Source organism: Sylvia atricapilla, chromosome 7 (genome assembly GCF_009819655.1).
Source record: "Sylvia atricapilla isolate bSylAtr1 chromosome 7, bSylAtr1.pri, whole genome shotgun sequence".
Lineage (NCBI taxonomy): Eukaryota > Metazoa > Chordata > Aves > Passeriformes > Sylviidae > Sylvia > Sylvia atricapilla.
In genome coordinates, this window is record NC_089146.1 from 38,712,286 (window position 1) to 38,733,472 (window position 21,187).

A 21,187-nucleotide genomic window follows, 5' to 3' on the forward strand; every position below is an offset into this window, starting at 1 on the left:
TTTGTACTTTCTGCAGTTAATGATACTAACAACAATAAATACCCATCACAGAAAAGTCAGAGGTCTACCAGATCATTAGTACAGAGACCACACTGGGTGTTACATTTTCCTAATGCCGCCCAAAAAAGAAACCAGAGGCCATTATAATGAAGGGAATAATGGTTCAGTAAGCAAAAGGAGCAGGTGCTTCAAGGGATGGGAGAAGACAGAATGTCCTCTCAAAGGGCATTGTGGATGCACAAGTTTTCACAAGTTTAAAAGAGGACATAACAAAAATAGTCCAGAACAAAGGCATTAAGGGTTAAGCAAGAGTTGATTTACCATCTATATTTTGTGCTCAAACAACTTTTAAAATCTAACTCAAATTACATTTCTATTAAAGGAATGTACATGCTGATACTCTGGGGTTTTGACATTTCAAGGATAAAATATAGGAGTTGTGCCCTCACAGGCTTCCATAAAATTGAAGCTTTGCTACTCAAACATGAGAGAAAAAATGGCAATGCCACTGTGAAATGTTGTGGTTTATTGTTCAAACTAATCAAAATAACTTTATTCAATTTCTGACATTAAAGCAGGACATTTGCCAAAACAACACCAGACAACTATGCATGAATGCAGAATCAAGTTCAAATTCTGTTAATCAAGCCAATGAACAAAACCATACACACTTTTACAAGAAGCAAAAATCCACTTAAATATCTGATTAGATTTGTGGAGGAAAGTTAACAATATAGCTTCCCTCACTGAACTGCAGAACTCAGAACAGGACACAGACTCCTGTACATGTTACTTAAACTCTTGAGGACGCATGTTTATTCTGTCACCCCAAATCACATTCATACTAATCTCTCTAAATCACAGCAGTTTAAAGCTTCCAGGTCCAGTCACTGAATTTTCACATTTGCCAAACTGCAATCATTCTTGTAATCCTACTCCTTTATGGCCCACTTCTGCCAGATATGCTTCTGTTACAGCATTCAGATACTGCTTTGAATAACCCATAATATTTGGTGGTTTCCATACCACGAGACAGAAACACAGGCACTAACAGAAGCAGGTAATCCACATACTTTTGGCTTGCTCTAGGTAAATCTATAATAATACTGATTTAGCCTTAAGATAAGTTTCTTCACATCCTGTTTCATCTTAGAGCTGTGTGAAACTTAGCCCAGCATACGTTGCATGTCTCACAAGATGACAGAAATGTGTAATGAAGGAAGGGAAGAATAATCACTAAGGGCTATAAAGAATAATCAAAATTATCGCAAAAGCAGAAATAAAATTTCTGGAATTACCTCCAGACATCCATGAAGATATGATTATCATATATTATTTTGACCCTGGATAATTCAAAAAACTTTAGTAAAGAAGGTGCAAGCTCTTTTTATGAAGTATCAGTACCACATACTGCTACATTAGGCAATATTATTTGCCTGAGTGTAGCTCCAACTGTTTTGTAACTTCTCATTCACACATAAAATGTCAACACATCTGAGCACATCTGACACAGCTGCCCTCAGTCTCCTTTTCTACTAAGAAAACTTCTCCTTTGTGTATCTGAGCCTCAGTGGAACCTACCAAAACCCACATCAGTATCAAGTTCAGTGATGATATATGTACAGCAAATTAATGTTCACACTGCCAGTCTTGCCTATAGACATCTGCCCCTCCCAGTCTTCATTCTCAAGTTTAATAGATCACAGGACAACCTACAAATCAACTAAAGGGAGAAGACAGATATAACTACAGAAGGGAACAAGACTAATGAAGTAACACAGGCAACAGACACAAAAAAGGGAACAGGGCAAAAAGAGAGCAGATACCCTGCCATTACATTACATCCCAGTAAAATGAATTATTTCATCAAGACATGCTGATACATAATGAGGCTCATAACTACAGGAACTTGTAACTGTTGAAGCCAAACATGAAGCAAGAATAGCAATGTTTGAGCCTGTAAGCCAGAAAGCACCACCTAGAAGTAGCTGCTTACCATGAATTCAGCCTTGAATGCTTTCAAATCTATACCATGCAAACATTACATATTTCTACAAGGTATTACAAGAACATAAGGCTTAACTCGAGCCTGAACTCAAGACTGTTGAGAGCTAGTAACATGTTCAGAAACTCCATCTTTTCAAGAAGCAAATACCTGCACTGAGGAAAGTCCAAAAAATTTTGTGCACATCCCGAATTAAAGGGAACATGGCCAAAATACAGTAACACAGCATGGCACAAACACAGTAACAATTGACTTAAAATTTTGGTTTTCTTTATCCCGATGTGATTTACCTAGGCACTGTTGAACAATTTTACCACTGTAAAGCGTAACTGGTGTAGTTCTGCATCCCTTCTCTAAAAGCATCACACTTCAGGATGCTCAGACAGTACTCCTGACACAGGGGACACTTGTATATAAAAACATGCAATTTACATATCTATATCTATAAATAAACACACACATATACACGTACATATACTATGCACAGGAACACACTAACAAAGTGGGATTTAACATCTACACATAAATTACTATTGATATGAGGCTGTATACAATAAAAGAAACCAAGTTTTAAGTCAGAAATACCTGAATACTAAGACAAAATACACAGCTCCAAGTTTTCAAACTAGGCCAAGCCAGACTCAGAGCGGATCATTAAAGCACTCTCCAAGCAAAGCCAGTGAAGGTGGCTCTCAACATAGCCAAGGCTCAAGCTCTCTCCACATCTCAATCTAACTACTGCTAAGAACACGAGCAGCTTTTAGAAATAGGTAAAAATAGGTTTTTAGCTAAAAACAAGTAACGCTTCAGATTGTAGCTAAAATTATTTCACCTAAACTTAAGTTAATGCTCCTTGGAACAGAAACTTTACTTTTTAAAAAATGGATACCTGCGGTCCATCTCTGGCTTCATAGAAGTCACCCACTCCTATTTTTGCACTGAAGCTGAAATTGTCCCTTGAGATATCCATTATTCCATTTCTGCTGAGATACTGAAAAAATCACATATTTTTCCACTTCAGCTTGTAAATAATTACAACCCAGCTTTGATGTACAGCTAACTTTGTGAGTGTAACGTTTTGCATATTCTGTCAAAGGGATATGCATTCATGAGACATCAAATCAGTAACAGACTGAGATACATTACACCTCACATCACAGAAAACAAGTATCTACTGGAGAAAAGAAAAATTACATATTTTAATTGCAAGCATGCTTACCAGCATTAGAACACAGAAGTTAAAAAATTAATGTACCTTTACTACATCAGGATACTGTCTCAGCTTCTTTCCACAAGGTGCAAAATATGCTACTTCTCCTTGAAGGCGACCACCAAAGTTTCTTATTCGGGTTTCTCTTTGCCAGCTAGAGTAATATGAAATAGTTGCATACAACAATACACTTCTTAAAAAATAAGTAATTTGTGTCAATTTAAAAATTGTACCAAAAAAAAAAAAAAAAAGAAGAGGAAAATGTGACTAGAGTATCATATCTCAAACAATCCAAACCGACTAAATACATGAATTTATTTCTATCAAGCAACTTATATATGACCAGATTTTAAACAGCTTAGAACTACACTTTAGGGAGTTATTTGGAGTCTTTATCAGTTCAGACCATTAGCAATAATTTCCAAAGCAAAACAGCTAAGAGACGGGTCATGTTTGCTAAAGAGCAAATCTGAGGCACAAAAATTAACACATGAAATATGCTGACACTTTTTAAAGATATCCACAATCACTGGGAGTCAGAAATCTAAATTGCTAAAGCCCTTTCCTTATTATTCAGCCTCAAAATTTTTAAACTCACTTCTTTACCAACAGATTTTTGAAGGCACTGTCTCCCTTTAAGGAAAGGCAGGTATATAGGTAACGTACCCATAATCAAGAGGAACACGCAGCTCCCGTTCGTCTGCTACTCTTCGTCTTTTTGAAATACCTAAAAGAGAATCTCTGATTAATACCCAACAGAACTTACAAAAGAAAACATCTTCTTAAAATGTACATTTTATGTTTCTATCCCCAAAAAAAGAGAATTGTTTTCCTGTTCTCACCACGTACCTCAATTACCAAGAAAACCAATATAAGTGTTGTCCTTCTAAAATACATTTTCCTCTAAGTTTCCTGTAACCTCATCCTCTGAAACTGTAAACACAAAACCTTACTATCCCATGCTTATCTGCTTGTCCTGTTTAGTGCTCTCAAATATTGCTAAATTAATTCCTTGCCCGTTTTCCTAGACAAGACCATATGTAATTGTTTTCAGTAAAGAAGACACAAATAAAAGCACTTTTTACTTTAAAGATCCATTCCAAGAACACTGTCTATAGAATGCAGTCAGATGTCAAATGAGGAAAATTTTCAGAACTACTTCAGCTTTCCCCACTTCAAACAGATGTTGTGTTTGGTGCTTGTCAAGCAACTGACACCAACAGTGTCCCAGAGACAACTGCCAAACATGGGGTTTTTAGGGTGAAAGTCTTTCCTCAGGCCTCTCAGACATCCACAGGACATGAACTATGCACGCAGACCAACTTTTGGAAGACGCACTTCCCAAAAAGGTAGTCTGGACCTTCTGCCAGGAATGTGGCACATCTCTTCCCTGGAACAGGCACGAGTGAGGGGCACTCATCACCACACTGACCCCTGCCCCAGCCTCTCCCAGCAGCACAGCCCCTGCTGCCAAGGGAGCTGCCTAAAGCTCCTTCCAGGTCATGTGAGGACAGCCCTGGAAAAAGCACCAAGGAAACGTCTCTGCTCAAATGCCAAGATTTAGACACAGGTCTGCACTGCTAACCTAACATGAATGACTACTGCATTGTTCTGAATGGTCACAGTGCAGGGAGGGAGGCTGCTTTTCCAAATACAAGTGAAGTGAAAAGTGCAAAACAGATAGAGGTAAGAGACCACAAGACCCCTTCTGTGACTAACCAACTCTAGGTAAAAGGTTCACAAACGTATTTTTGTAGTATTATGTTGATTCTTATTAGGTGATTCTTAGGTGTAGTATTATAATACGTAAGGCAAGGACATAAAACTTATTTATTCTACCTCCTACTACGGTAAACAGAAAAACTTGCTATCAGACTTCTCAAAGCATCACAAATCAACACAGATCCCTGAGAAAAATGTTTTTGGGGTTTTTCTTTACCCGTTTGGATTACTCCTAATCCATATGAAATCTTCTATAAACTGTACAGTTAACAAGCCTGTTTCTGGGATAAATATTAGGTAGATAACATTACACTGCTTCAAAGCTAATGCCCTTGTATGACATGGAACAAAGCTTCTATTCCACTTAATCCAAATATAAAAAGCAATTTATAAGCAGATGTCCCCATTTAAAAATCTGCTTACATGCACGTTAATAAACATCAAGTCTCTAATTCAAAGTAGGAAACACGTGATTTCATTTCATTGTTACCATGCAAGTTAAGAAGTCTGACTTTCAAAAATGCATTCTTTACCGTAGCCATAGTAATTACTAAACGTTCCCAAACAAGTCACCAAATGATGGATTATATGCACCATATAATATCAGGTAAATGCTAAATGTACTTTCAAAAACATTTTAAGAATAAATTCTTGCACATAATCCATAAATTCTGAGAATTTTGAAAGAATTATTAGAAAATTATGTTCTAACAAAATATGGTTACAAAGTTTATCACGGAAGGGGCAAAAATTGAAGCTTCAGAACACAAACCAGAATGTACAGAAATCAGGAGCAAGAATACCACTTCAGAATAAAATGGAGAATTCCCAAGACTTAAAAATGAAGAGTTTTAATGTAATAAATATAAATTCTGGATATTTATTTCTATCTTCTCTCAAATAATTGCACAAGTTAAAATGTCCTAGTCTAAGTGTAATGTTCTAGCCTGGAGAATTTGCAGTTTGGCTAAAAGATCTTCATCACTGCTTCAAACAGTGAAAAGATCACAGTCACCCAACAGCCAAAGTCCAGAGGGCTGTCAAAAGACACCTGGCCCAGCATTCCTTGGGAAAGGAAGTTTTACCAAGATTTTTTACCTGACCAACTGGCATCTGGAAAACTCAAGTGAGGAGGACTCTGCCGCATCCCTGGGGTGGCTGTTCAGTTAATCAATACTCTTAGGGTAAAAACCTTCTCGAGCTGTCACTGGATACCAGGACCTGGACTATGTTTGCAACTACTTTTACAACACATGGACCTTAGCTATCACATGGCAGTGTAACAGAAGAGAGTGGTTTACCACAGTGTGTACTTGTTGTGAGGCTGGAGGCCCCTGTGCCGAGGAACACTGCAGGCTGGGACTCAGCACATAAGGCAGCTGGTGCGGAGCTCGACGTCTTTGCTACTTGGAGATTAAGTGGGGTGGAGTGAGCTGTAAGACCACTGGAAGAGCTCTTCACAGAGGATGAAGTTTTATTCAGTTTCAGCGGAGTTTTTTCTCCCTCGGTGTCGGTATCCGATTCGTCTTGGTCTTTATCATCCTCATCATCTTCCTCCTCAGACCCTTCTGTATCTGACTCAGAATTACTGTCAGACTCTGTTTAAAGAAAGTGTGGCAAAAGGCTCATGTCTTGGAAACTACTGGCAAGTACATTAAAGTCCTAACACTTGCAAAGTATTTTCTGTTATTATACATGCTCTTTTAATAGCACCTCTTGAGTATTAATAGGAGGTTCTACTACCTTAACTTTAGAATGACTACAAATAAAACAGCATTAAGTAATTCTGCATGATACCACACCATTCTTTTGAATGGAAAGAGATGAGTGACAAAAGCTGCAATATTTCAAGACTGTTTACCCCAGAATGAGCTACAGCTGAACCATCCCATTAGCCTGGCAGCAGCTGGGCATTACCCCAGGAAGGGCATTTCACAGGTGTGAATTCCATCGTGAAAACAACAGAACTGGATATGGACTGAAACAGGTCAGAATCGAAAGTATGGCAATCTGGGCAAAGGAGGAGTAAGAATCAAGGACAGCCAGGGTAAGGAACTAAAGGTGAGATACAATCCTGAGATAAAAAGATTAGTACAGAGCGTGTGGATGCGAGTGGGAAGAGAAGGATGAAGGTGGAGGCTGGACACAAGGGATATCAGCACATGGAACAAAGCAGTGACTGTGAACACAATCAACTCTTTAACAGGCTTGTCATTCCAAACTGCATAGCCTGGTCTGCAGCCCTTAAAACCATACAATTACTTGCTCATCGACTACTGTGCTCTTGAATGAGGCACAGAAACACACCTTTCTTGCCACTCTTGACAATTTGAAGGCCCTTGTTTAGTCCCTCTCTGGTTAGGAATCAGGTTTTGCAGCTGGTCTCTGTTTGCCAGAATCATTAACCATGGATCAGCCTTAACGTCAATCCCCCCCCGAGCACTCTGTCACATCAAGCTGCAGGCTGGGTGACTAAAGTGGAAGGCAGGTCTCTGACAGCCTTTCCAAATGGCTAAAGAGCCACCTTACCAGGCCAGCTGACTAAGTATCAGAACACCTCAAACATGATTTTTGGACACGACACAATGGAGAATGGGGACACGTGCTAATTTCAAGGATATATGTAGGGCACTGTGTGGGCCAAGCCAGCCCAGCATGTCCTGCCCCTATTTTAAAATATGGTGGGAAATGCATGTTTTCAAAATGCAAAAAATTATGTTTCTGCTTTTCCTATTAAAAAGATTAAACCACCTGATTGGCTATCATCAGAATCATCTTCTTCATCGTCCTCATCTTCATCTTCGTCATCGTCGTCATCATCATTTGAGTCGTCAGAGTCTTTACTGCTGGGGGCATCTGAGTCTACCCCTCTGAACTGCTCCACCACCAGTTTTGCAGAATGAAGGCGGTGTTGTGGTTTTACTGCATTTACTGCATTATTGCTGACTGCTTTGTCCTTTCCTGAGCCAGGTAACACAGGAGAGGTAGAGGGCATTACAGCTGGCCGGTTACCAGTTGTCTTTTTCCCACACGCGCTCAGGTTTATTGGCAAGGAAAAGGGGGCACTACTAGAAATGGCTACACTTTCATGGATCTTGGTCTGGGGTTTCGGTTTCGTGGTGAGTGCAAGAGGAGCCTCCTGGATGACGCTCTGAATAACTCCATTGGGTTGGTGATTACCTAAAAGTGCATTTGTCAGGAATGGGTTAGAATGGTTGTTTTCCAAGGATGTGAGTTTTTGATGAGCTGGTGAACTAGATGTTGGTTTGGGGCTTGACAAAGCCGCAATAACCTTCTTCAGGCTCTTAGACGATTCCTGTTTCTTTAGCTGTGCTGCTGGGAATGTCTGTTTATACTGTTCCTAAAGAAATAAGAAGACAAGAGGAATAAGATGTCGAGGTGTTCATTTGGCTTTCCTCGGTATTTTCAGACAGGTGAATTTTAGAAAGATACTACTCTTGTGTACCAGCACAGAAAAACTTCTTATTATTACTCAATTCTGCATATAAAAATCCCATGAGTGAAAGTACAGGTACCTTTAATAATTTGCTCACTTTAAAGCACAAGGTAAATACAACACACTAATGGCTACAATATTAGAAAACCAATAGAGGACTCATAGTGTAGAAAAATTTTATTTTTAAAAATGAGGGAAAAGGTATTACTCAGAAATGCTGTGAAATGTTAATTGTTTAACTAAAAGAGTAGTACTTGAAAATCTTCACGTAAAACTTAGTAATAACTCAGAAACGCATGTCAAGTTTGCAGTGTCTTTAGTCTAAAGACTTCCAAAGAAAAAAGGCCCACATCATCTTCAATATAAAATATAATAAAATGGAGAAAGATGGTACAGTTTAAAACCAATTTTTTAAAATTAAGTCAAACACAAAATATTCATGGAAGTTACTATCATTTAAAACTGAATATGAAATTATGAAGATCTCTAAAATAAATATTCACACAGAGCATACCTCCAGTAAAAGTTTTAGAGAAATCAAACTACTCAATGTGTAATCTACCACCAGCTAAAGACTCGTAACCTAAATTTGAAAGCAGAAGCCTCTTTGAATAGCAAAGATGTATGTTCTCATAATTATAATTTATTTAGCTACTCCTGGTAAGTGACAAGCTTATTTGAATCTTACCAAGTAACAGAAAATTGGAAAGGAAGACCATTTTATAACTTCTAGTCTAGCAATAGGGCCTATGTGTTAGCTGTGAATCAGAACTGAGTTTACTACTACCAAATACTACCTAAAACAAAATGTGAAAAAATAAAATAATAATAATAATAATAATGATAGTTGCCTTGGTAAAGGTACCTTTTAATATAGTTATTTTTGCATATAACCTAAGCCTCAGTGTTTGTAAAACGCCAGATTTTTATTCTTTTCTAATCCCCATTCAAATCTCACTGAATAGAAAATTCCTTAGCAGTCACCTTAATCACTGTTAACAAAATAAATAAACTGAGGATTTAAAAATTTTAGGAGCTACAGAAGTGTTCAGACAGACATATAAACTTACTGTACAGTCATGACCAGTACAGAGGAAGATAAACTGAGGGAGGGTGGGCAGGCCCTGGAATGGAATTCCCAGATTTGCTGGGGCTGCTCCTGGATCCCTGGCAGTGCCCAAGGCCAGGCTGGACACTGGGGCTTGGAGCAGCCTGGGACAGTGGGAGGTGTCCCTGGGACAGTGGGAGGTGTCCCTGGGACAGTGGGAGGTGTCCCTGGGGCAGTATGAGGTGACCCTGGGGCAGTATGAGGTGACCCTGGGGCAGTGGGAGGTGTCCCTGGGGCAGTATGAGGTGTCCCTGGGGCAGTATGAGGTGTCCCAGTGGCAGTGGGAGGTGACCCTGGGACAGTATGTGGTGACCCTGGGGCAGTGGGAGGTGACCCTGGGGCAGTGGGAGGTGACCCTGGGGCAGTATGAGGTGACCTGGGACAGTATGAGGTGTCCCTGGGGCAGTGGGAGGTGACCCTGGGGCAGTGGGAGGTGACCCTGGGGCAGTATGAGGTGACCTGGGACAGTATGAGGTGTCCCTGGGGCAGTGGGAGGTGACCCTGGGGCAGTGGGAGGTGTCCCTGGGGCAGTATGAGGTGACCCTGGGGCAGTGGGAGGTGTCCCTGGGGCAGTATGAGGTGTCCCTGGGGCAGTATGAGGTGTCCCAGTGGCAGTGGGAGGTGACCCTGGGACAGTATGTGGTGACCCTGGGGCAGTGGGAGGTGTCCCTGCCATGGCAGGCGCAGGGCAGAGCTTTAAGGCTCCTTCCAACCCAGGCCATTCTTTGATTCTAAAAAAACTACTGAAATGGCCATACTTTTGAAAGCTATCAGCACATAAGTATCTGTCTTTAAAGAGCATTTTTTTTTAATGGCTTTCAGCTTCTCTGTTTAAAGTCATGGTTAAAATAGGTGATTTCAATTGCTTTGACTTGAAACTATCCAACTTGCAAGAAAGTGAAGCCATGCTTACATACTAGATACGTGAAGAATTAAATTAGCATTTTGACTTAACCTAGACGCACAGGAAAAATATCCAGACCACACAATTTACCCACAAGTACTTTCCTTATTTTGATACGGATCTCAGATGCACACCGTCCTTAAGAGATGCATGACCCACACAATCTAGTTCATTTACACCATTCAGAAACCTAGATCAACTCTAAAAACACAAACTCCCATGATTATGAAAATATATATACTTATAATTTTAATACACTATATTTAAAAGGATTTGATAGCCCAATGTTACATCTTTTTAAGCAGAGGACACAGGTTACAAATAATCAAAAACTTCACTCACCCGTTTAGATCTAACATCGCTGGTCAAAGTGATAGATTCTTCAGAGGTATTTTTATTCCCTGCTTTGAGTAGATCAGGGGAAGGAACTACAAGTTTTAAATAGGTCTCCTTTTTGGCTTCATGTACCAAAGACAAAGGTTTCACATTAGGAACCAATCCCGTAGACTGTATTACACTTGTGTGTTTGTTCACAGATTCCTCCTTTGCCTGAGAGCTTTGAAAAATAAATGGAAGCTGCTGTGACAAAACCTGAGGCTGCTTCTGCTGGGACTGGAATGATGAGTGAGTCTGGGAATCAGACACAAGAGGTATCTGCTGGTGTGTTCTTTTTTCTTGAGACTTTTCCTGTGATTTCTGTCCATCAGTTTTCATATCTGTGACACCACTGTGCATTAACACCTGCAAAATATTTATTTTTGACTGTCCATTATGTAAGTTAAAGATCCTTTTAGAAAGGCTAAACATATGATCAGTCTTCATTAATTATACTAGTCTTGGCAGAGGATAAACAATATCAATTTTTTAATCAGTCTTGTAATATAATTATTGTTCATTTTTGGTATTTTTTCCCCCAGACAGTTTCAGCATGTGACAACAACACTTACAGAGCAGGAGTACTAGACCATGGTTGTTCTTAAATGTATTTAACAGGATCTCAAGGATTCCCATCTTGTTGTTCTACTACTAGGGAAGACAAGCCACTCCGCTAGGAAGAAAAGCAACTGCCAAACCAAAAGCCACAACAATGTATTTTCAATTCACTACCTGCACGCAGTACTTAACTTCTTTATATTTCCTACTTTGTAACAAAAATAACAGTCTACAACTGTAAACTCTTAGCCTGTAAAGAACAGCAATACAAAGACATGCATGCACACAGAAGAACCAAAAAACCTCTCCAGAAATCCCAAACAGAAAACCCTGAAGAAAACCTAAAAAGAATATTCTTGGCATTTATTAATGTGCAGTTAAATGACTGTTGACTATTTATACATGGACGTGAGCAGGTCACCTTGTCACAAACAGCTTGCAGCAACAAGACTGTGGGCAGTGGAGTGAGGTGTCATACCTTGTTCTTGCTTTTGTGATGTGCTTCGTTTTCAGAATCAGATTCATCATCTTCACTCTCTTCAGCACTCTGGTCCTCCTCCTCCTCTTCATCCTCCTCTAGGTCATCAGAGTCACTACTACTTACACCTTCACTTGAGGTGTCTGAAGAGGAGCCTGAGTCACTGTCGCTGTTACTAGAGCTTTCCACTGTTTTTTTCCTGGGCTTCTACCGGGAAGATGAATTCTCTTGTTAATGCTTCGGTTTTAACCTATTATACAATCTTGTTATTACACATAATCTTTGAAACAAAGAAAAGTGAGATTCTGGAATAAAGTGATCTGCAATGCTTATAGAGAAAGTGCTTCACAAGCTGACAAAGTTTAAACCTGGTCACAAAATTCCACTGAAATCTTTTTCTGACCACTGCTGACATCACTACATCACACAGCAAAATGCCAAATTTAGGCCTAGAACACTGACCTGGAATTTGGGTCTAGTAAACCTCCACAGAATGTGCCAATGCCAAAAAAACTCATACCCAAAACTTGTATTGCAAATTAGCACAGAAAGAACAGCAAATACTAGGTTTATCAAACTTTCAGTGACACATTCTTTTAACTACTTTCACAGTATGAGCTGTACAGCAATGTACAGTTTTGAGGACTGAAAAGTATATATTCATCAAATTGGTTCTGGAATTTGCTTCTGAAAAATGGACCAAAATCTGCTGAAATACTCTGACAACTACATCATATTGAAAGTAACTCTTTAGATCTTCATCAGCTGTAAAAATTGTTTGGTATCAGCTTTGCCTCCTTTTTTTTCCTAAAATGAAATAAATATCTTTAACCATTCAATAAATTAATAAATATTTTAACTACATTAATAAATTGTTTAACATTATATACCGTCCTCAAGAAAAAAATTACAACTAAGGAGATGACTGAAGAAATCAGAAGATGAATATAAAAAAACGAAAATCTTAAAAAAAAAGAGCTTTTAGAGAAGTATATTTTAAAGTTTTAAAACAAGATATGCTTTTAAGAAGAGGTAAGTGCTACACTTCAAAATTTAAAAGCATAACATCACTTGTACCAGCTCTAACAATCATAATCATCCTCACGTTGGAGCTCTCAGAGCAATTTCTGCGTTTTGATACAAAAGGTTGTTCAAATAATTACAATGACAAATACCAACAACAAACCAACTGACCAAAAACCCAAAACCACAAACAAAAAACAAAGGCCAAAAAGAGGTAAAATTTTCTGAATAAAGCAGAACCAAAAAGTAACTTTTTGGAAGGTATTTAGAGATATCAAAAGAGAAATTTATTTGGTACTCTGCTTAACTGTAGTTGTAGTCAGAAATACAGAAATAGCATCTGGAAAAAGCTTTACCTCTGCTGTGCGCCACAGAAAGAAAGCTGAAGTTTGCATGTAGATACCCAGGATAAAACCACAATTTTAGAAAGAGCCATTTTTAGTATTTAAGCCTGAAAAAAGTCAAAGATTTCCCAAATACCTTTAACTAGCTTAATACTTTCAAAAGCTGTCAACTGTTGAGCACAAAGAAAGTTTTGAGGGAAAATATTCTTAATAATTTCCCTAGTACCTCTACACAATTATAAGTAACCATTTCAGTGCTAACGCCTATTTTTATGCAGATACATGAGCACCAGCTGTCCTTTGAAAATGCTGATCTCTCACATTTAAACATTCAGACTTGATAGCTGAATGTAGTTCAGTAACAGAAAGAAGCAAGAAGCCCAATTTATTCACAAAACAAAAGTAAGTAGATATAAAGAAAGAAAAAGATTTTAGCCTAGATGACTACCAGTAGAGAATTACTCCCTTAGCTTCTATTCTGACAGTAATCGCCTTCCCAGTATACCATTTTCTGTATTTTACTTAAATAGTTCTGATTCCAAGAGTAGCAAAATTCTTAAGACAGTGCTTAGGTCAGTATATAACATTTACTAATTGAGAGACTACTCATGTCTTTCATGTTAAATGGCAAAGATTATTGCTGAAACACAACAGTTAATGATAGTTCTTTCTTCTGGTAAGCAGGAAATGACTTTCAGAAAAGTATTTTTAACACCTAAAAATTTTCTGTTTGTTTTTATAAGATACATGAAAACCTAATTAAATTCACAGAAATAATTGATAATGTTATAACTGTAATACCAATAGATACGTGAGTATATATATACACTGTAATATAACAGTATCAAATATTGGTGTTAAAAACACACTTTTTAAAAAATGAGAAATAAAACAAGGTGTTAGACACAGCTATTAACTTATTAACTAGTGAAACTAGAACTTATAGTAACTTTTGGTTCACAGGTATGTCAAAAACACCAAAAAAATTTAAAAATTTCAAAAAGCCAATACACACTAAAAAATCCCTACAGAGACAAGGATACAGATCTCGCTCTAATAAATCAGAAGAACCCCAAACACTTTGTAGTTGGAAAGAAAACTTAAAAATGCTCCTGTGTGCAGAACATTAATCATGCCAATTTTTTTTGTCTGACTCTTCCGTTTCTTTCTGTGTATTTACCTTATCTTTGATTTTGTCAGCCCTTGTGTCCAAAAGCTGAACTTTGCTTTGCTCCTGGTTGTACTTGCGTCCTCCAGCTCCTGAGGTTACAGTTTTCACTGCTCCTGCCAATGTTGCAATGCTAGTGGAGAGCATGGATGTGCTGAGAGCTGAGACTGCAGTGGTACTGTTGCCATTCAGTGATCCATTTACACCTAAACATGACAGATTTACAAAGTGACCTTTAAAATAAATCTCAAGTAACATGTAATTTCTTTCATATGCCCCAGTAACACCAATATTCCACAGATATGTAACAAGATCCTAGACTACTTACAAGTTACCTGCCACATGTACTAAAATTTGTCATCAAAGTGTTACTCTGATTTGGAGTTATTTTATTTTAATCATACGGAAGATCCATGATTTAAAGGCCAAACACATACTGGGTATGTGTGATCCTTACTTAACAGAACCAATTTTTATAGAACTGTTTAGCAATGGGAAGAATGAGGAAAGTAAACCTCAAATTCCACATTTTTCTGCATGTGCAGAAGTTCAATATGATTATTTCCCGACAACTTCAGCCATTACCTTTGTCTGTATTGCTCCGACTTTTTCCTGGAGCTCTTGAGTGGAATGAAGCAGAATCATGATTCTGTGCAGGAGGAGCAAACAGTGTGGGAATTCCCAAGATTGGTGGGAAAAAAGCTGCACCAGGACGAGAGTGCGTGTCTGCTGTTCGCCACCATTCTGAACACAAAGGAAATAAAAACAAACTTCAGTTGCTCGAATACTATCTTTAAGTATTTCAGTAAGCATATTGCTGTGTGTAATCCAGAGCAGATTTACTAAATCTAGAAGTGAGAACGAAGCATTTAGGAACTTCTCAATGACATACATTTCCTGCAGCAACTCTTGGTCTTAAGTCATTAAAGCCACTCTGATAAAGATTGCAATGCAGTTTTATTTAAATGCATTCTGAAAATTAATACTTAATCAAAAGCTATATAACACTGAAAGCTATGTAACACCCCCAAACGAATCTGCTAGTCTTATAAACTAAATCGGTATTCACAGATCATCCTTTAACATTTATTATCTCAGCACTCTTCCTACATCACAACTACAAAGTAACACAACAGCTTTCAGTCAACTCTGCAATCTGAGTCTTGCAACACTCCAAAGCCTCCACCACAAAACCACATTTGAAGCTGTTCCCCATGAAAAGACCTCTTAAATAGAGGAACTGCTAGCTACCCAATGGTATCTCTTGCCACTGCAAGAGGTTTCTACCCTTGAGTTTGACAGTGCATTGCAAAAATGCAGCCTCTATTTTTTTTCTTGTAACAACCCCATTCAAATGCCCTAGTTTGAACTGGTGGTCCTGCTTCTAACTTCAGTCTGAGTAATGCCGTCTCTCAGACTGGGAGGTGGGCAGACATGATGAAGATGAGACATGATGAAGATGTGTCCTGGTTCCAGCCAAGACAGGGTTAATTTCTGCAGTGGTTGGGAGGGGGCATGGCCAGGACCCAAAGGTTATTCAAATAAATCTCACATCATTGGCAGGGGAAAGAGACTGTTCCAGGGAGAAGGGCTCTCTTCCCAGTTGGCACATCATAGCAGAGGGCAGGAATTTTCTATTGTCGCTAAGGGGGGGGTCCATCTGAACAGTTTGTTTCTTATACCCTCTGTCAGTACTGCTGCTGTAAATATTTGTTTTCTTATGTCCTCTCTGCTCCCAGTAAATTGATCTTATCTCGACCTGTGGCCTCTGCCTTTTGTGCCTCCAATCCTCCTCTCCAGCTCTTTTCAAGGTGATGGTGAGGGGCAGGGGAGAAGTGAGTGGCAATGTGGTCTCAGAGGGAGCACTAAAGCTAGATGAACCAGACAGTAAAAATTACAGGTAAAATGTATTCAGTCTTCAATAAGGAGACTGAAGCTAATACAGAAAGGAAAATACGTGAAAAGGAAAATGAACAGGGGAAGTGACCCAAAAAAAGTAAATAGAGAAGTTATTTGAGTCCCTACACACTTGGAAGGTTGGGGAAGGGCAGCACGGAAGAGAGCAGGCACAGTACAGCAAGTCAGCATGTATCCACAGGGTAGACAGGTAAGAATATATAATAGCAAAGATGACAGACAAAAATCAAACACCTAGAAATTCTGTAATACTGGCAGAGGATATCTCATAAGAGTTTCAGAACCAAACTTCCTCAGGTTTAGAGATAGCCTGAACACAAGTATGGAAAACAAATCAAGGAATTCTGAGACTGTAAAAGCATGCATAAGCAAAAGAAGAATTTATTCCCTAATGGAGAGAAAAAGGAGGAAAAGACTGAAAGAAAGAACAATAAATCCATTTGTGCCATCATTTAATATAAGGAGCATCATGTCTAAAAGGACAGTATGAGAAAGACCAAGCATTCCCTGCTTTCCAGGAGACTCCCATTATCAACAAAGGCCTCTGCACACTGACCATGCTTCTGGTGGACTGCTACACACAAACCACTATAACTTGTTTGTTAATCCTATTTCTCCCTCTACACGTTTTACACTCTATCACTGTGCTTGTGTATATAAGGAGAGGTTCTGGAATGAGTTCCTGACTGCACTAACTTATCCTATTAGGTCTTAGGAATGCAAAGGCATTCACTAGGATTTTCATTTACTAGCAACTACAAGGCAACATAATGGGGATACTACATATGCAGCTCAGGGACATTCCTCTTACTGATTTCAGATTTCCGGTGTCTTTTTTTCCTTCCTCCAAGACAAGAAGGGTTTTTGCACTTTATCAATGCTAACTGTTGCAGGTGATGTGTAGAGTATTTCTCTGAACTTCTGACATGAGTTTAAAAGCATCATGTTTCAGGTCTACATTTGCTGAATTTAGTTCAAATGACTTCCACATCACTTTGTAAATTATCACAAAAAAGACCCAAAAAACCAGCCATAACTGACCCAAACCCCATTTGTGTATCTTCTTCCACAATGCTTATTTCTCACAGACCACAGTGGTGATTCTTAATCATGCTGATGAGCAACACTGCATCACAAAGTTTCGTAAGATTTTGAAGGTCTTTCAAGTGAAAAGACCCTTTGAGATTGTACATCAACTTTCTTCATCATACAAAAAGTATAGCTAACTCTGCACTATGCTACACACTACTATGGCCTTGAAAAAAGACTAAGCGTGCTACCTAAGCCATTACCTAATGTATCTATGAAAGAGAAGACCTCCATTTTTACACATTTAAACACAGGGAAGAAATAATACACAGACAAAAAATAGTAGAAGTCTTGTAATACTAAACTGAACTGTACTGACATTTCCCCTCTTTCTTACCCAATGAAAATACTAACAGTCTGCTTAGCAATGAATTCTAGTATTCCCTTAATTTTCCTATTTTAGTGTTTGCTCTTCAAGTTACTAACTTACCTTATACATGCTCCACATAGCCAAATTTCATATTAAATCTCACTCCTTAACATTTTTGGCTTCCTTTCAAATAGGTTAAATATTTTTGAGCACAGTCTTTGAACTTCTACTAACCACTGCACAGATAAATGATTGAAAGCATTATTCCAAAGGGCAGCATACATTTCCGCAATGCTGGTCTCTTAGCAACAAAGAATGGCTTTGTGCATTTATGTACACGTTTTTTAAATTGTCCTGGATCTCATTAAGGAGAAATAGGGAACTCCAGAAAGACTGAAGTTTTTTGCTTTGACAAAAACAGCCTCTGGTCTGAGAAAAAAAAACAACCAAACTCTTGTGTTTTGTTACTTTAAAAAGTTAATGAACTTCCCTTTTTTGAAAATTAAAAATTAAGGACCTTCCAGATCTGACAGTATCAAAACAACACAGCTTAGAATGTTCAGCTTAGAACAGTTTAACACACTAGTATTATTGCCTTTCAGAAAGATAAAACACTGAATTATGGTTTTATTTACAGAAAAAGCTACTGATTTATATTCTTCCAAAGTTGTGACCATTCTCATGAGGGTGAATGTAAACCTCTTTCCAGAGGCAATTTACTTTTCCAATGCACCTTCTTATTTTCAGCAATGGGCAAATAAGAAAAAAGCAAATAAAACATCTGTTTACTTGATTAGAATGCTTTAATTATTCAGGAACTAGTGCAAATTAACCAATTAGACTAACAGTATGTGATATATTTCACAATGGCTTCACACAGTTGCTTTGTCTTTTTGACCTGGGAATATGCCAAAATAATTTACTTGTATTTTAATCTCCCTGGCAAAGAATAAAGACTCCCAGTTCTAACTCACCATGTATCATGGGCACCTGACAGAGTATGCAATCAGGTTTATTGCAGAGACTACTTAATAGACTATTGAATGCTGCAAAGAGATGAATCAGACTAGAAAGAACCTCTTTAATCTCATGCATTAAGATGCATTACCTTTTCTTAGTAAGAATAATTGCTCACTCTTAAAAAATATTTTATTAGATACTAGAAAAATGCATTTTTAAATTTGAAGATAATTCAATTACCTGTTTGACAGACATTGTTGGGGTTTTCTAAAAATCAGAGGAGTGAAGAACACCTCTGATTAGAACTGGCTGGTAAATAACCTATTTTGGCTACAGACTATCTTGTAAATTCAGGACACACCATAGGTTATTCAAGGGAAAAGTGTCTTCTGCTGGCTGGCAGCATAAACACTTCTGTGGAACTTTTTCAGAGTGATTACAACAGTAATCACAGTGCACTGTGTTAGCAAAGAAACAGATGTACTCATAAATAAAACTGATGGGACAGTATTGGTAGTAAACTATATTCCAGCTTGGTTTTAGGAAGACAAAGTGTCCTTGCAAAATTATGTATGTTCTTAAACATCAGATGCAGCCAGGCACAACAATCTGACCCGGAAAAAAAAAAATGAATGCTGGTAATTACTAAAAGTTGTATTAACTGTTAGCTATCAGACAGAAATGAAACTTTTTTTTTTTAAATAAGAGATGAGAATAGAACTTTTAAAAGGCCTTTAGTGAGGAACTATCTGTTTTCTAATGAAGAACTAAACTGACAGTTCAGAATCTTTATTACATTATTCATCTGCTTCAGTCTTATGTGCTTTGGCAGACCGACTTCATATCCTATAAATGCACAGAACATTAACAGGAGATATAGAAATACATGATATAATATGTACACAGCAAAAGCAGCAGGGAGAGGTAAATGACTCACAGAAATCCTCAGGTTAGGACTGTACATTCGTACCCATACAGAAATTAGCTCCTGATACATTCTAGGAACCACCACAGAAAACCATTTCAAGTGGCATGGGCTAATGAATATGGACAAAAAATTCTTTTGGAGATGCATTTTTGATGGGGTACTGAAAAACGAAACACTTTGTTATTTATTCCAGAAGAGTTTTAGTTAAGAATTTTATGGCTGATTTTAGAGAAATTAAAATAAATAGCTGAGACATAACTCTAGGTCTGCAGACATTCTGGTTCCAGCTTCTTGAGGCAGGTGCAAATAAACAAATGCAGGATGGAGTTGGGGACCTGGAATCTACTCATTACTTATTATCAAGCTGTATCAGTTTGGAGAATATACTTTTGCTCATTCTGCTGCAAGAACAGAGTTTTTTTCTGAAAACCGGGGATTACCATGAATTTAAGCTGGAAAAACTTCCTATTTACCATGTATCATGTAAGAACAAGGCTAACAGAAACAATATTCTCTAAAAACAGATCTGTTTTCCAAAAGTTAAGTGAGAAACGGCAGGGAAGAGTTGGCCATTTCTTATTCTGTGAGTGATGCATGCATCAGTCAGCTGAAATTGGAGTCTCAGTCACAAAAACGAGATTCCTGCATGGAGAAATCTTCCATATATATTTCTGATTCAAGGTAAGATATTTCACTCCAAGACTGTGGCACTGTGAAATTCATCTTTTCCATTTCAAGCTCCATTAGAAGAATCTATTCCTCCAAAAGTAAAACTACAGTATGGGCTGGGCTTAAATGCTGAGAACATGACATACGCTCAAGAAGCTGATCATGACAACTTAATCTGAAAGTAGCACAGTTTGTTAGATGAACCCTTTGCTTGATCCTCACTTCCAAGGCAGCCTTGCAAATGGATTTTTTTTTCTGAATTTAAAATAGGCAGCTTTTACTTAATATAATTTCTTCAATAAATAAGTACTATGTAAAATGTATTCACTATGTAAAATGAATGTCACTTGGCAAGACAAAAAAACCCCAAGCATTTTTCTCGGATGTATCTGCACAACCTTATTACGTTTGACTTGTAATAATAATTACAAGTGCTGACGAACACTAAAATTACATTGCACTACAGACTTGAGTCATTTTTACCACATGTGTTGACTGTGGAGCTCAGCGTGGCGGCTCCAGAGGAAAGGCCACCTTTCGAGACTTCTGAAGTTACCGACGGTGTCGAAGAGGCTGGAGTGGAAGCAGCTGCAGTAGAGGAGACTGATGATGACGTTAACCGCTCCCCAGACTCCATATCTGGAAGAGAGAAGATAAATGGCTGTCTTCTATGGCAGCAAAGGAAATCGCAAGGGACTGTGGGGCTGTCTGTGGTGACCGTGTCCCAGGATCTGCACTAAACGCTCAAGAGGTTCCTGTGAGACCTTCACATGGGAGGCACATCCCATGAACAGCGCCCATCTGTCAGGGAACTCAGCAGAGCTGCAGTACTATGGGAATTTGGTACTGCTGTTCGGAGTTACACCACATTTCAACGTGAATGCCTCTACCGCACCCTGTGCTCAGGAGCTCCATTGCAGCTCAGGCTGGAGCCCTCAGCCCTTGCCAGAGCCAGCCCATTG

At 38.4% G+C, this 21,187-nt stretch overlaps 1 protein-coding gene across 13 annotated transcripts in view; it reads right to left on the bottom strand.

Annotated features, from left to right (window-relative positions):
- Positions 1 to 20,862, bottom strand: part of BAZ2B (bromodomain adjacent to zinc finger domain 2B) — a 53,669-nt gene extending 32,807 nt beyond the window's left edge. For 7 of the 13 annotated variants that reach the window (XM_066323243.1, XM_066323238.1, XM_066323236.1 and 4 more), the window contains exons 1-10: positions 20,709 to 20,862; positions 14,938 to 15,096; positions 14,365 to 14,558; positions 11,818 to 12,024; positions 10,749 to 11,147; positions 7,689 to 8,298; positions 6,239 to 6,535; positions 3,882 to 3,942; positions 3,261 to 3,369; positions 2,895 to 2,996 (exon numbers count right to left, since the gene is read on the bottom strand). In XM_066323243.1, coding sequence (XP_066179340.1) covers positions 2,895 to 2,996; positions 3,261 to 3,369; positions 3,882 to 3,942; positions 6,239 to 6,535; positions 7,689 to 8,298; positions 10,749 to 11,147; positions 11,818 to 12,024; positions 14,365 to 14,558; positions 14,938 to 15,096; positions 20,709 to 20,862 — 2,292 coding nt within the window. The remainder of the gene's footprint in view (positions 1 to 2,894; positions 2,997 to 3,260; positions 3,370 to 3,881; positions 3,943 to 6,238; positions 6,536 to 7,688; positions 8,299 to 10,748; positions 11,148 to 11,817; positions 12,025 to 14,364; positions 14,559 to 14,937; positions 15,097 to 20,708) is intronic. The other 6 variants (XM_066323245.1, XM_066323244.1, XM_066323242.1 and 3 more) reach the window with 3 other exon arrangements.
- Between the last annotated feature and the right edge of the window lie 325 nt (positions 20,863 to 21,187).